This window comes from Elephantulus edwardii, unplaced genomic scaffold (assembly GCF_000299155.1).
Source record: "Elephantulus edwardii isolate Elephantulus edwardi_28Jun2011 unplaced genomic scaffold, EleEdw1.0 scaffold00179, whole genome shotgun sequence".
In the NCBI taxonomy this organism is placed as follows: domain Eukaryota; kingdom Metazoa; phylum Chordata; class Mammalia; order Macroscelidea; family Macroscelididae; genus Elephantulus; species Elephantulus edwardii.
Genome location: NW_006399929.1, coordinates 6,327,944 through 6,344,306, shown reverse-complemented (window position 1 = coordinate 6,344,306; position 16,363 = coordinate 6,327,944). Strand labels below are relative to the sequence as shown.

General features: G+C 42.6%; 1 protein-coding gene across 1 annotated transcript in view; it reads left to right on the top strand.

Moving 5' to 3' along the window:
• The first annotated feature begins 262 nt into the window (after positions 1-262).
• Positions 263-16,363, top strand: part of GALC (galactosylceramidase) — a 79,522-nt gene continuing 63,421 nt past the window's right edge. The window contains 1 exon segment of the mRNA XM_006896025.1: positions 263-457. Coding sequence (XP_006896087.1) covers positions 263-457 — 195 coding nt within the window.

The following is a 16,363-nucleotide window of genomic DNA, read 5'->3' as shown; positions in this document are numbered from 1 at the left end:
TCTGTCCCCCACTAGCACGGTCCAGCCTGGCCCTTTCTCCCTCTGTCCCCCACTAGCACGGGGAAGAAACGCGCAGAATATCCAACCGGGGATTCCGCGAGGGAAAGCTCGCTCCACTTCGCGCCTCTCGACTGCGGCTGCGTGGAAGGCTGGCCGCCCGCACTGAAGATGGCGAGGGCGGCGTCAGTCACCTCCCACCTGGCTCCATCATGATTGCGGCCCAACCCGCCTCCCTGGGCGCCGGAGTCATGTGACCCACACAATGGCCGATCGCCTAAGAGAGGCTTCCCGGCAACGCTGAATGAAAGTGATGACGGCCGCCGCGGGTTCGGTGGGAGGCGCCGCGGTGCCCTTGCTGCTGTGCGCGCTGCTGGCGCCCGGCGGCGCGTACGAGCTCGACGACTCCGACGGGCTGGGCCGGGAGTTCGATGGCATCGGCGCGGTCAGCGGCGGCGGGGTGAGCGGCAGGAGTGCGCGGGGGGCGCCGGGAGGCCGCCGGCCGCGCCCCAGAAGCCCCCGCGGCGCAGTCCGACCCTGCTGGCTGCACCGGGCTGCCCTGTACAAGTGGTGGGTGCGCCCTCTAGGGGTCGGAAGGGCTCGCTCTCCTCTTGGATGGAGAGACAGCCAGGTGTCACCGCAGGTGGTCACGGAGATCAGCGGCTGAGTGACCAAGGAGGGTGGGAATGTCCAGACACGGGACCAGCCCCTGGGTTTCCTGCTCGCGGAGAAGGCAGTCTGGGAGGCTCGTTCCAGAAAAGGCCAGGGGCCCGAGACGCCCTTTTTCCAAGAGAACATCCTAGTGGGATGCTTTGAGGTTTTTTAGAGTGTAATTGTTACGGGGATTCTGAAGCACAAGGTCACTAGGGTGAGGGCTGGATGGGACCTTGTTTGGAGGCATGTTGTTACTGTTGTTACGTGACCTCGAGTCCACTTAACCACTCAGAGCCACCTTCTGAACAACAGATCTGAATCTTGGTCTATCCTGTGCTAACCTTGTGATCTCTGATAAGCTGGAGCCCAATGTTACAGTCACTTTGTCAATCCATCTTGTTGAGGGTCTTCCTCTCTTTCTTGAACCTTTCACCTTTGCTAGCATAATGCCTTTTTTGTAAAGACTGGTCCCTCCTGACTGTAAGTCCAAAGTATGGGAAACAGAGTCCCATCATCCTTGTCTTCCTTCAAGACAGATCTGTCTGTTCTTTCGACAGTCCATGGGGTAATCAGTACTCTTCTCCAACACCATAACTCAAAGGTATTCACTGGCCAATTTTCAGATCCATATGATGGCATTGAAAATACCTTGCCTTGGACCAGGTGCACTTTGGTCTTTAAGCTGACAGCTCTTTAGGGTTTTGGAAAGGTCCTTGACAGCGGATTTCCCCAGAAGGCATGGCAGGTGCCCAAAGGTATCTTTAGAATGGAAGAGAACCTGCCACTGGAGTAAGGGTACTCGTATGTCACCTGATAGCCTGGTATTGCTGTGTTAGGATGAGCACTTTCCCCGGGTTCTGCAATGAGGGCAATCCCAGCCCTGTACAAAACTGGAGGCTCCGGCTCTTCACTTCCCAGCTCCTCAGTCCCCCAGGAACTTTCTTCAGCAGCGTGATTGTACCTAATGCCTCCTGGAATTTATTTGACCCGTGTCTCATTTTACATTGTGCTTGTATCCTCCTGTATGTGACCTTGGATCCTTGTGGTTAATGCTGACAGATTATTGTGTGAAATATGGGGTTCCCCCCTACTCTTGTATCCCAGATAACATCTGGAGCTATTTTTATCTCAGAATGCTACAGCTTGAATGGGCTGTTTGTTTGGTAGTATTATAATCCTCCCTCAGAGATGGCTTGAATCCTAGCTTGTGGTGCAGAAGCGAGATGAACTTTCACCTTGATATGAGCCTCTGCTGGGGTGGAGAATAAAGGTCTTTTCTCTAATTTCTTGATTCTTGCTTTATATACTCCAGCGGATGAAGAGGCAGTGGTATGGTGGTGAGGTGCATGGGCTACAGCAAGGGTGTGGTGTGGGCCCTTCTGCCCACTGTCTGGTCTTGGGTAGGTTATTGAACTTGTTTTACCCAAGGATGAAGTGATACTTTCCTGGTAGAGTTATAAGGAGCCCTGGTGGTTCAGAGGTTAAACATTCATCTGCTGACTGAATGGTGGGTGGTTTGAACTCAGCAGCTGCTCCAGGAGAGAAGGATGTGATAACCTGCTTGGAAAAAGACTGGCAGCCGTGAGAATTCTCTAGGGCAGTTGTGCCCTTTACTTTTGAGTCAGAATTGATTCCATGGCAGCCAGTTTGGGGGTTTTTTAGGAGCCTTGCAACTCTTGGATGTGAAGCATGTGACAGGTGACACATGTTGGCTAATATCTCTTTCAGGGATTGTTGTTATGTATTGTGGAGTCGGAATAGACTCATAGCTGAGCCACCAGTGGGTTTTCAGAAGCAATAAATCACATGGGAGGAGTTGTCCATCTCTCTCCCTTGGAGCAGCTGGTGGAGATTGAGATTATTCACAGCTTCAGTTTGCTCGGCTCCATGGTCAACACTCTTGGCACCAGTAGCCAGGAAATAAAAAAACGTATTGTGATGGGAAAGTCTGCGGTTAGGGACCTCTCTAAAGTACTCAAGAGCAACGGTGTCTCTCTGGAGACTAAGGTCTGCCTGATACAGGCCATGGTTTTTGCAGTCACTTGTTATGCATCAGAGAGCTGGACAATGACTAGGGAGGATAGAAGGAGAATTGACGCCTTTGAGCTGTGGTGCTGGAGAAGAGTACTGAATGTACCATGGACTGCCAAGAAAACAAATAGATTCATCCTAGAGAGGGTTAAACCAGGCTGCTCCTTGGAGGCAAGGATTCTGGGGCTTCGTCTGACATACTTTGGACATGTTGTAAGGAGAGACAGGTCTTTGGAGAGGGACATCATGCTAGGCAGAGTGGAGGGACAGTGCAGCAGGGGAAGACCTTCTATGAGGTGGATTGATTCAGTGACTGGGGTAATCTGGATGGATGTGTCAGAGGCAGTGAGATTGGCACAGGATAGAGCAGGGTATAGGGCTGTTGTGCATAGGGTCGCTATGAGTCGCAAACAACTCGACGGCACATAACAACAAACAACAACCTTTGAGCTGGAAGTACAACCCCTTAACTGCTAAGCCAATAGAGCTCCTTTCAGAAATTAGGGAGAAGTTACCCTCAGACCTTTGGAGGAAGACATTTTATTCCCAAGGCTTCTTCCTTGGCTTGTTGTAAATAGCTACAGGCCTTATTCAGCAATGGTGGTTAGTAATTACTGTGTTTTGTTAGATGATGTGTTACATCAACTCTGCTGACTCTTGCCATTGACTAATGCTGCTGCACTGGGTGTGATTTCTGGCTTGTGAAAGCATTATGAAAATAAAGCATTGTGAAAGCATTGTCCCTAAAGGCGGACCTGTCTTGTTTACGTGGAAGAGTGTGTGTTGTTGTTATGTGCTATCGAGTTGCTTGCGACTCATAGCGACCCTACGTACAGGAGCCCTAAATGCTGTTCTATCCTGTGCCAACCTAGCCATCTCAGACACACTCATTCCCACCACTCCACTCACAGAATAGATCCATCTCATTGAGGGTCTTCCTCTCCTGCGCCGTTCCTCCACTCTCCCAAACCTGATGTCCCTCTCCAAGGACCAGTCCCTCCTTGCAACATGCCCAAAATATGTCAGACGAGGCTTCAGAATCCTTGACTCCAAGGAGCATTCTAACTTCACCCTCTCTGGGATAAACCTGTTTGTTCTCCTAGCAGTCCATGGTATATTCAACACTCTTCTCAAGCATCACCGCTCAAAGGCATCAATTGTCTTTCTATCATCCCTATTCACTGTCCAACTCTCTGATGCATAGCACGTAATTGCAAAGACTATAGCCTGGATCAGGCGCACCTTAGTCTCCAGCCTGCCGTCTTTGCTCTTCCGTACTTTTGAGAGGTCCCTCACAGCTGACTTTCCCAATGCAATTCATCTCTTGATTTCCTGGCTGCTGTTACCAAGAGTGTTGACTGTGAAACCAAGTAAACTAAAACTTAACTATCTCAATCTCTTTACCATCCATACTGATGCTGCCATTTGGCCTAGTGGTGAGAAAATAATCTAGAAACAGCAAAACACAGGCTTTTTTTAATGTAAATAAAATTTTTAGTATATACTTATTTGCTTACAAAGTTTCTAGACATTGTTTTCCACACTGGATCTTTCCCATTTCCAGATTGTGCAACCTTCTGATTAACCACATCCACCTGTCCTCACCCCTTTGACCCCACCTTATTCCGCCAGCAAAATATACTTTTAATGAAATAGAAAAGGTTTATCAGTTGTATCCTTTTACTATACTTAATCTGTAGGCCCATCAAATAATCTGAGAAGCAGAACTCTATGAAGTAGAGCTTGGCATCACAATTGGAGGAAGGCTCACTTACAATCTGTAACCTCAACATCAAGAAAGCAGAAAACCTCAATATGGGATCAATAAGCCACATGAAGACAGATGGAGAGAAGATTGAAGTTGACAGTGATCTCATTTTTACTTGGATCTAAAGTCAATACCTATGGAAGACATGCTGTAGGCCCATCCCTACTAATGAGTAAGCAAGGAAGAAGTGACTTCCTGCTTAAAAATGGATTAACTAGTATGCTAAATGTGCTTACACAGGAACCTTGCCCATGTATATCTTGAATGATTATAAAAACAGCCAATCAGAAGAACTTAACATTAACTAGCCAGTGAAAATATTCCCTGCTATGAACTCTTAAAGGTCTGCCTATACCTAAATTCTGAAATACCCATCTTTGAATTTATGGTCTCCCTAAGCTGAAAGACTGCAGTTTTCCATTTGAATATTGCAGTGCATTCAATTATCATTTGGCATATGTTAGCATATACCAAAGAGTCTTTTCTTTCAGATACTATAGTGATATCACTTATAGGTATATACCCATAAGTAATAAGCTTGATGCCAACAGTCAGGAAATCAAAACATCTGCACTGTGAAATTCTGAAGGCAAAGACTGTAGAAAAAAATCTCCTGACAAAGACTTCTTTAAAATGCTAAGAAGCAGTGATGCCATTCTAAAGACTGGACTGCGCCTGACTTGGTGGAGAAGCTGGAAGATTTGAATCGCTTGCTTTCATGTTGGCAGCACAACTCCTTGCCACTGGGCCACCAGATCTCCCTTACGGATTATACCTCAACATAAGTGTGCATTAGTAGATCTGGTGCGCTAGTGGTAAGAAGCTGTGCTGCAAACCTGAAGGCATGCAGTTCAAATCCCCAGCTGTTTTGCCAGAGGATAGACAGTCTCCTCTTTTGTGGCTTACTGCCTCTGAAAATCTGCTGGAGGGTCAGCCTTGGGTTGGTTCCAACTTGATGGCAGACAACAACAATGCAGGAAGAATGGAGCCTCAACCTAAAGAAGGAAAATTCTCATAGCTTGACAAGTAACATCATGATAGATGGAGAAAAGACTGATGTTGTCAAGATTACGTCTTATTTTGTCTCACAGTCAGTACCTGTAGAAGCAATAGTCAAAAGTCAGTTGACATTGTATTAGGCAGATGATTAACAAAAGACCACTTTAAAGAAAGAATAAATATGTCACTTTGAGGACTAATGCGCACATCTGACCCAGCCATTGTGTTTTCTGTCATTTCACCTCATTTGCATGTGAAAGGAGGATAATGAATGAGGATGTTGAAGACTGGATAATGAATGATGTCTGTGAGTGACAGTGTTGGTGGAAAATACTGAATCTACCATATCCTGCTAGAAGAATAAGCAAATTGGTTTTAGAAGTAGAGCCAAAATGTTCTTTAGACGTGAAGATGGCAAGACTGCTTCTCATGAACTTTGGATATATTATCAGGAGGGACCAGTCCCTGGAGAAGGACATGCTTGGAAAAGTAGCACATCAGCCTTAAAGTGGAAGGCCCTCAACATGATAAATTGACATAGTGGGGCAGCCATGGGTCCATCCAGGCATAGTGGGGATTGTGAACCCGGGGCAGCAGTGAGCAATGTTTTAGTCTTTGCTGTGTCTGGGGGCCACTCTGAGTTGTAACTGACTTGAAGGTACCTAACAATAATGAGCTGATTGTGAGATTTGATCATTTCATAGACTGTAAGATTCTTGAAAACAGTGGGTTTGTTTTTTTTAAGTTTTTAATCTTTCCTATAAAATCCCTATTGATAGGAGCTTCATCTGTGCCAGGTACTATGTTAAGTTCTTTGTATACCTGCTCTTATTTTTCTCTTGCTACTGGTTGAATTAGTAAGATCCCACACTTTAAATAATTTGCCAGTGGTCATACACTTTGTGAATGACCATATCAGACTAGAGTTCTATCTTACTCAAAGACTCTTGCCTTATGTTCTCTGTTACAGAAGATAACACAAAGATAAGAACTATTTATTAATTAAGGAGTACCTGGGAGTATCTTTAATAAGATAATTTCTTATCCTCAGGAAGTTTAGATGTGAGAGAGATAACCAAAGCAATAATTTTTTTGTTATTTGTCCTCAAGTTGGAACCAGCAGAGGCAACCACTTACGTAGAAGATTAGTCCTCTGCTGGTGGATTTGAACCCTGTGCCTTTAGGTTGGCAGTGCAACTCCTTACTAGTTTGCTGCCAGAGCTCCCTAAGCCAGTAATTCAAGCCCATGATTGAAAGTGTTGTTAGATGGCCTCCAGGCCACTATACTTTATATCAACCCTGTGAACAGCAGATGTGCACCCATCTATCCACCCTAGCCTGCACCGTCTCTAGCATCTCTGATCTGCTCCAGCACATCCTTAGAGCTAGTGTGCCATTCCATCTTGTAGAGAATCTTCCTCTTTCTCTGAGCCCGCCCAGCATGTTTTCTTTTTTCCAAGATCTCATCCTTCCTGACAATATGCCCAAAGTATATGAGAAAAAAAAGCATAATTGTGCTTGCCTGGAAGGACTGTGATTTCACTTCCTTTAAGACAGATTTGTTTGTTCTTTTTGGCAGTCTGTGGGATGTCCAGTACTGTTCTCCAACACCACAATTCAATCACATGGATTTTTCCCGTCATTCATTGTCCAACTTTTGGATGCACAGGGAGTCATTGCAATGATCATGACTTGGATAAGGCACACCTTGGTGTTTATCAGACATTGTTGCTTGTTAGGACTTTGCAGAGTTCCTGGGCGGTAGATTTCCTCCATGCAACAAGTCGTGATTAAGAAATCAAGAGCTACGGTTCCTGTGGGTGTTGATTGTTCGTCCAAGTAAAGTGAAATTGTTGACAACTTTAGTCTTTTCTTGGTGACGTCTCTATGACCAAGAGGCAATGGTGATGAAAGAGGAAATTCAAGTTGCTCTGAAGGAATTGACAATAAAAAAGGTCCCTGGAAAGATGCAGCCCTGAGCATACTTACTGGGTTGTGCCAAAAACTCTGAAGGACAACTACCTGGCCAATTGACTGGAATAGATCCATAGTTATTCCCATTAAAACAAAAAACAAAACAAAACAAAAATGTTATCTGACAGAGTGAGGAAGTTATAAAACAGTATCACTAATATCACACACAAGTGAAATCCTAAGGAAGATTGACCAAAACTGACCAGAACAGTACATCGGCAGAGAACTGCCATAAATGTAAGCTGTGTTAAGAAGAGATAGTGACACTAGGGAGATCAGATGGATTTTAGCTGAAAGCGGAGAGTACCAGAGGGGTGTCTATCTGTGTTTCATTGGCAGTGCAAAGGCATTTGAGTGTGTGTACCACAACAAATTATGAACAACCTTGAGAAGAATCCCAACACACCTAATTGTGCTCATATGAAATTTATACTTCAACCAGGAGGCAGTTATCAGAACAGAGCAAGGAAATACTGCATGGTTCAAAATCAAGAAAGGAGTTAATCAGGGATGTGTTCTCACTCCATACCTTTTCAATCTATATGCAGGAGTCTTGGCTTTATGAAGAGGAATGTGGCATCAGGATTGGAGGAACCATCATCAACAACCTAAATTATGCAGATGTTACACTCTTGCTTGCCAAAACTGAGGAGGATCTGAAGCATTTGCTGCAGGAGGTCAAGGACTGCAGTCTTCACTGTAGATTAAAGCTCAACATCAAGAAAACCAAAGATTCTCACCATTGAGCCAGTGGGCAGCACTATGAGAGATGGAGAAGAGGTTGAGATTGTTAACAATTTCAGCTTGCTAGGGTCCTCAATCTACACTTCCACCAGCAGCAGGAAATCAAAAGACAAATTGAGCATCCACTTCTGAAATCGCTTGCTTTCAGAAATTCTATTAACTTAGTGAAAAGATGAAAGTTTTTCATTCATAGGATTTATGACATGACAGCGCTTAACAACAACAACAACAACTGTCAGGAACCTCTCCAGAGTGCTGAAGAGCGGAGATGTAGCCTAGAGATTCAGGCGTGCCTGATCCAGGCCATGGGCTTTGCAGTTACTTGCTATGTATTAGAGAGCTGGACAATTACTGATGATAATAGAAAAATTGAAGTCTTTGAACTGTGCTGCTGGAGAAGAGTGTTGAACATGCTATTAACTGTCAAGAGAATGAACAGGTCTCCTCAAGAGTGTGAAGCCAAGTTACTCCCTGGATGCAAGGATTTTGAAGCCCTGTATCACATATTTTGTGCATATTTCTAGGAGGGACCAGACCTTGGAGAAGGACATCATAGTTGGAAGGGTGGAGAGACAGCACAGGACAGAAAGATGCTGGATGAGATGAATTGACACAATAACTGGGGTAATAGGGGTAGGTATGTTGAAGACAGACTGGCTCAGCATAGGACAGGGTTCAGAGCTATTGTGCATAGGGTCGCTATGAGTCACAGGTGATTGGAGGGCGTACAACAGTAACATCTATGATAATGACATGCAGGCAACAATGTGAAGATTTTCAGCAACAGCGTGAAGATTTTTGTTTTCTTGATAATGAGATATATCCATCTTGAAGGCTATAGTCCCCCATCTTCTGTAGTACTTAATGTCCTCTTCAATTTCTGCAAGCAAGGTGGTCTCATCTGCATAGCAAAGTCATTGGTGAGTCTTTCTCCAAACCTGATGCTCCATTCTTCTTCATATTATGTAGCTTCTTGAATTATTTGCTCAGCATACAGATTTAGTGTGGATGCTGTTTTTATATAATGTCAAGTTGGAACCAACTTCTAAGCTAACCCTTCAGTGATTTTTTTTCAGAGGCTATACATTGCATGGAAGGAGGTTGCCCATCTTTCTCACACGTCACACTGGGTAAATTCGAACCATGTGCCTTTGGGTTAGCAGAACAACTCCTTATGACTAAGGCACAAGAGCTCAGATTAAATAGGTATGGGGAAAGGTTACCACCTTGATGCTCACCTTTCCTGATTTTAAACCATGAAGTATTCCCTTGTTCTGTTTGGATAACTGGTCCATGTATAGGTTTTGTATAAGGATAGTTAAGTGTTCCAGAAGTTACATTCTTCTCAATATTAACCATAATTTTTTTATGATCCACAAAATCAAATGTCTTTGCATGACCTATAAAACACAGGTATAAGACCCTCATTGCAGAAATAGAAAGATAACTAATAAAACATGTATGAGGATCCAGGGTAGAGTAGGTGGGAGCAGAGGGGTGAGGATGGCTGGGGGAGGGGGTAATCGTAGGGTTGCACAGTTTGAAGGGTGGAGGGAGGGGTGGGTAAAGGAAATGGAAAGATCTGGTTTGAAAATCAATGTATACGAACTTTGTAAGTAAACCAGTATAAAAAAAATTTACAAAAGGGAGCTCTGGTGGCCTCATGGCAAGAAGCTGCACTGTAATCCCAAAGGCATGTGGTTGAATCCACCAGATGCTCTGCTGGAGAAGGAGGGACAATCTCTTCCTGTGCCTGTCAGATCCGATTTGATTGTACACAACAAGAGAAAAAATTATTTAAAAATAAATGTAAATTACAAAAAAATAAATTACAAACATGGTGATCCAGAATATACTTTATAAATTCATCAATTTTATAGATTAACTGATACAGACATTTGCAGTATGTTTCAGTATATATGTATGTGTGTGTTATATTCAGAAGTTTAAAAGGAATATTTCACTTAGTATTGTATATTGTTAAGGTACAATATAGAATTGTATTTTGACATACAAAATCTTGCAAAATGCACCCTATAAAATTAGCCCCACAAATTCTTGTTTTCAGAGTCAATTCTAGTTTTATAATATGTACATTTCAAATTAGATAATCAAACGTTCTTATGTGCCATCGAGTCACCTGCAACTCTTAGTGACCCATTGTACAACAGTCCTAAACCCTGCTCTATCCTGTGCCATTCTTATTGTCTCTGATATACCTACCCCCATTACCCCAGTCACTGAATCAATCCATCTTATTGAGGGCCTCTTCCTCTCTTTTGCCCCCTCTACCCTCCCAAGCATGACATCGTTCTCCAAGGACTGGTCCCGCCTTGCAACATGTCCAAAATATGTCAGATGAAGCTTCAGAATCTTTGCCTTCAAAGAGCAGCCTGGTCTCACCATCTCTAGGATGAAGTTGTTTGTTCTCCGTGCAGTCCATGGTATTAGCATATAAAATATGTGAACAACTGGTATAGAGATATTTGTTCAGTAACAATTCAGAATTATTGCATTATGTTGTTGGAGAGTTTTTTTATTATTGATCTGAACTCCATCCTATCCTGCGTCTTCTTCACACTTCCTGACACATTAAAGCCCATTGTGGCTGGTAGTATGTCAACCCGCCTGTTTAGGGTCTTCTTCCTCTTAATTAACCCTGCACCTTTCTGATCATCATGTCCTTCTCCAAGGAAGAGCCCTCCTAGCAACATGCCCAAAATATGTGAGGCAAAGCCTCATCATCTTTGCCTCCAAAGAACACTCTGGCTGCATCCTTTCCAAGATATGTTTGTTTATTCTTTTGACAATCATGGGATGTTCAGTGCTATTTTCCAACACTGGAGCTCAAAGGCATCAATTCTTCTTCTGCTATCCTTATTCGTATCCAGCTCTCAGATGCATAGCAAGTGATTGGAAAGACTCTGACTTGAATCAGATACACCTTGCTTGCTGAACGTGAGGAGGACTTGAAGTACTTGTTACAGAAGATCAAAGAATACAGCTTTACATATGGATTGCATCTCAATGCCAAGAAGACAAATATTGTTACTGCTGGACCAGTAGGTAACATCATGATAGATGGAAAAAAGATTGAAACTGACAACAACTTCACTTCATCTACAGTTAACTTGGATCTACAATTAACACTGTTGGTGTAGAAGTCAGGAAATCAGGAGGTGTATTGCCCTGGGAAAGTCTGCATGTAGGTACTTCTCCAAAATTATTGAGGAGTGACAATATCAGTTTGAGGACTAAGCTGTATCTGATTCAGGACATGGTCTTTCCTATCACAAGGTGCCATATTGGTATTCCTAATATATTGCCAACCTTGCGTTGAAACATATAGTGATGTTGTTTATCATATCAGGAATCATATAAGGATATACATAGGAATGGGAGGCAAAGATTTTGAGGCTCTGTCTCACATACTTTCTCCAGTTTGGAGGCTCATTTGTGAAGTGTTTCGATTCTAGAAGGTGGTTGCTTTTGTTTTGGTAAGGGTCAGGTGTGGACTGTTTGGTTGGTTTTTTCTATTCACAATTGTGTGTAAGCTTACTGGATTTGGCAGGTTTTAGCTAACAATGAGATAGTCAACCAGGACCTGGTGGGAAGGGCTTGTATTTATAAGGTGGTTGAGTCCTAAGGCCTGCAGCCCTTGGGCCTAATGTTAATTGTGTTTGGGTTGAACATTCTTCTAAGTGGTACAGCACTCATCTGTCAATTTGCTATACTGAGGTAACTTGGGGTTGCTGCACTGTGCCACTGGTGTGTCAAATGCCATAACCATTACCCATAAATGGACCATGTTTGTTGGAGTTCCAAGACTGAGACAGGCTTGGAAGCAGGAGTGACATCCACTTGCTAAACAACATTCCTCTGGAAACTCTATGAACATAGAGAAGCAATGATAGTTATAGAACAAGGTTCAGGTCTTTTGTTCATAGGGCTGCCATGAGTTGCGCTCGACTTGATGGCGCTTAACAACAACAACAACAACAACAACAACACCAACACCTCACATATGTTGGGCAGCTGGCCAGGAGGCACCAGTCCATGGAGAAGGCCATTGTGCTTAGAAGGGTGGAGGGACGGTGCAGGAGAGGTGGACCCCTGATGAGATCGATTGGCACAGTGACTGAGGCGATGGATTTAGGTGTGTCAAAGTCTGTGAGACTGGCTCAAGATAGGGCAGGATTCAGAGCTATTGTATCTGGGATTGCTGTGAGTCTCAGGCAACCCAGTGATAAATGAGGACCACAACATTCTGATAGAGTAAACAAGATTATCTTCTGGTTCTAAAATATTGTAACATTGAAGATACTACGTTTTTATTATTATATACTATCAAGTTGGCTACTGTTGTTGTTATGTGTCATTGAGGTTGAGTCGCATGTGACTCATACCCTATGTACAACAGCCCTGAAACCTACTCTATCCTGTGCCAACGTTACTGTCTTTGATACACCTACTCTCATTACCCCAGTCACTGTATCAATCCATCTCATTGATGGTCTCCCTCTATTTCTCCATCCTTCCACCTTTCCAAGCATGATGTCCCTCTCCAAAGACTGGTCCCTTCTTGCAACATGTCCAAAGTATGTCAGATGAAGCCTCAGAATCCTTGCCTCCAAGGCGCAGCGTGGCTTCACCCTCTCTAGGACAAACCTGTTTGTTCTCCTGGCAGTTCATGGTATAGTCAACACTCTTCTCCAACACTCTTCTCCAGCACCAGAGCTCAAAAGCATCAATTGTCTTTCAATAATCCTTAGTCATTGTCCAGCTTTCTGATGCATAGCAAGCAATTGCAAAGATTATGGCCTGCATCAGGTGCACCTTAGTTTCCAGACAGAGGTCGTTGCTATTCAGTACTCTGAAGAGGTCCCTGACAGCTGACTTTCCCAATGCAATTCTTATCTTGATTTCCTGGCTGCTGGTACCAAGAGTGTTGTTTGTGGAGCCAAGCAAAATAAAGCTGTTAACAATCTCAATCTCTTCACCATCTATATTGGTACTGCTAATCAGCCCAGAGGTGAGAATCTTTGTTTTCTTAATGTTGAACTTCAATCCATATTGAAGGCTTCAGTCCTTGATCTTGTGCAGCAAGTGCTTCAGGTCCTCCTCAGTTTCAGCAAGCAGGGTTGTGTCATCTGCATAACACAAGTTGTTGATGAATTGACTACATTGACTACGACCCATGGCAATTCTGTGCCGTCTTCATCATCTCTGATATGCTTGAGTCTGTTGTTACAGGCACTGTGTGAATTCATCTCCCTGAAGATCTTCTTTCACTAATCCCTCCTTTTTTCTAAGCATGGCCTCCCTTTCCAGGGAATGGCACCTCTTAAAAATATGCTCCAAGTGTGAGAGGCAGTTTTACTATCCTTCATTCTAAGGAGCATCCTTAGAATGTATCTTCTCCAGGATATATTTATTCATTTATCTGGCATTCTGTGGGACATTCGGTATACTTCTCTAACTCAGACATCTTTTCTTCTTCTGTCATCCTTACTCACTGCATAGTCAAGTATTCTGAGATTCCTGTTCTTCTCAATATTAGCCATAATTTGTTGTGATCCACATAGTCTTATGCCTTTACATAGAAAATAAAATACAAATAGATACCTTTTTGTTACTTTCTGCTTTCAGCTAAGATCCATCTGACATCAGCAATGATATTCCTAGAGTCATGGCATTTTCTAAATCAGGCTTTTAATTCTGGCAGCTTTATGTTGATGTATTGTTGTAGACATTTTGGGATAATGTTCAGCAAACTTTTGGTAATAGCGATAAAATGTAATAGTAGCAATATTTTTCAGTAATTTCCACATTGTGTTACTCTGCATACATGTATGTGGTCTCCAAGAGTCAGAATCTGTCACCAGCACCTCAGAATGCTACTTTTTGAAACAATGTCTTTTCACATGTAATTAAAATAAAGTTAGAAATGAGAGCACAATCAATTAGGGTGGACATAAAATCCAGAGTGTACTTACAAGAAACAGGAAATGACACAGAGACACCAAAAAAGGCAGTGGGGAGACGGAAGCAGACCTTGGGAAGACATGTCAAGAAGCCAATAGCAAAGATTGCCAGCCACAGTCAGAAGCTAGGAGAAAGGTATAGGATGATTTCTAACTTGGAGCTTTCATTAAAAAACCCCCCAAAAAACAAAACAACTCTGTCAACACCTATAATAGCTAATCTCCTGAACTCTGAGAAAAGTCATTAGCTATTTGTATAATTTGTGTGGAAGCCGTAGAAAACTAATGTTAAGTACATTAGATCATTTCAATCTGTAAATCATAGAAAGGTAGTGAGAATGAAGAATATATTATGTAGTGAAGCAAATTACATTAAAATTAAAATAAAACAGAAGTAAACATCTTTTTTGGTTTTATCTGCTTTCAGCCAAGGTCCACCTGCCATCAGCAGTGATATTCTTTGTTGTGCCACAACTTTTTCTGAATCTAACTTGAACTCTAACAATTCCCTGTCAATGTGCTGTGTCAGTCAGTTTTTATTAATCGACAGCAAGCTTTTACTTGCATGTGATTTTAATGAAATTGTTTGATAAATTGCAAATTCTGTTGGATCTCCCCGTCTAGTCAGTTTGGCCAGATAGCTATCTTCCAACTTTGTTGTCATAGATTAATGAGTATATCCAAGTTTGCATCTGTTTTTTGAGACATGTCAATTGGTATTCCATCGGTTCCTGGGGTCTTCTTTTTTGCGAATGCCTTCAATGGAGCTTGAATTTCTTCCTTTAGTAATACTCATTTCTTATCTTATGCTCCTTCCTGAAGTGATTCATTGTCAGTTAATTCTTTTGGTACAGTGACTTTGTGTATTCCTTCCATCTTCATTTGAAACTTCTTGCTTCATTCAAAATTTTACCCATAGTATCTCTCAGCATTGAAACTCAAGCCTTGTTTTTGTTCTTCAATTCTTTCATTTTAAGATATGACAACCAGCAGTGCTTAACACCTAACAAGTCCCTGAGTGATAGGACTATGTTAGTCCCTAGTTAGGACTATGCTGGTCAACTTTTGTGACTCTTCCTCTAACACTCACTCTTTTTTGAGCCACTCTGAGTACTTAAACACTCAAAGGGAACTTCAGTGACGTAGTCCTTAGGAAGTTGTACTGGTAATTCACAAGCAGAGCTTCTCCTATGGTGCAAATCCAACAGTGGCTCAGAGAGAAAGATTAGTAATCTCCTCCTGTTTGATTTACAGCCTCTGAAAACCCATTGGAATGTCAGCTGTAACTTTCTTCATTGAGTTGAATTGGGTGATTTTGAATGCCTGAGTTTATAAAGAATCAAAGTTAATGATTCAGATTATTTCTTCCTATTTGGAAACCATATGGGAGCTTGAGTTGCAGGGTAGTACCTGGCGGTAGTACCTGGCCTGTGGACTCCACTCTCTTTAAGTCAGCCCAGCCCTGATTGCTTGTACGACTTGAGTCTGGAACACCCCTGTGCTTCGGTGTGGATAGGATCTCCTAGTCAGAGGAAGATCTCGTCAAACTAATTCTTGTATTTTTTTACCATCAATGGTGAGGGTAAAAGTAAAGTTAAACCTGAATATACTGTCTTTCCCCCTCCCTCTGCCCACCTCACTAGATTTAGCTAATGATTAGTTTGGTTTTAAGGATCTCAGATACACTGCCAATGTTTGATCCCAACTGAGGGCTGTTTCAGCAAGCAAACCTCAGGATTACCTTTTTAACAGATACCTGAATCATTTTAGAATTCTGCTTGTGCGTCATTTGTACAAACTTTTGGATTCAAGGTATTGCACATAGAGCAAAACAATAGTAACACAAATGAAGAAGCTTCTCATCACTGAAAAAAAATGCCGAACGTATTCTTCCCTTTTGGTTTTCTAACCCTAGCTCTTTGTACATTTCATTATAATACTGTAAAATGAGTATGGGCTGTTTGGGGACCACCATATCTGACCAATATATTATAGGAACTTAACGAAGAGGAATTGTTTCTGCCAACAGCATGAACAATGCAAAACTTATTCCCATGAGGTCATACATGTTCCCTTGCAGTCCTGTACCTCTTTCTACGCATCTCAACATCTGTCTAAATGCTTTACTAGTCCAGTATCCAATATGTTAGCTCACAGACCATACAGAACCAGGTTAGAGGAGGAAAATGTATATCTATTTTATTTATATAAA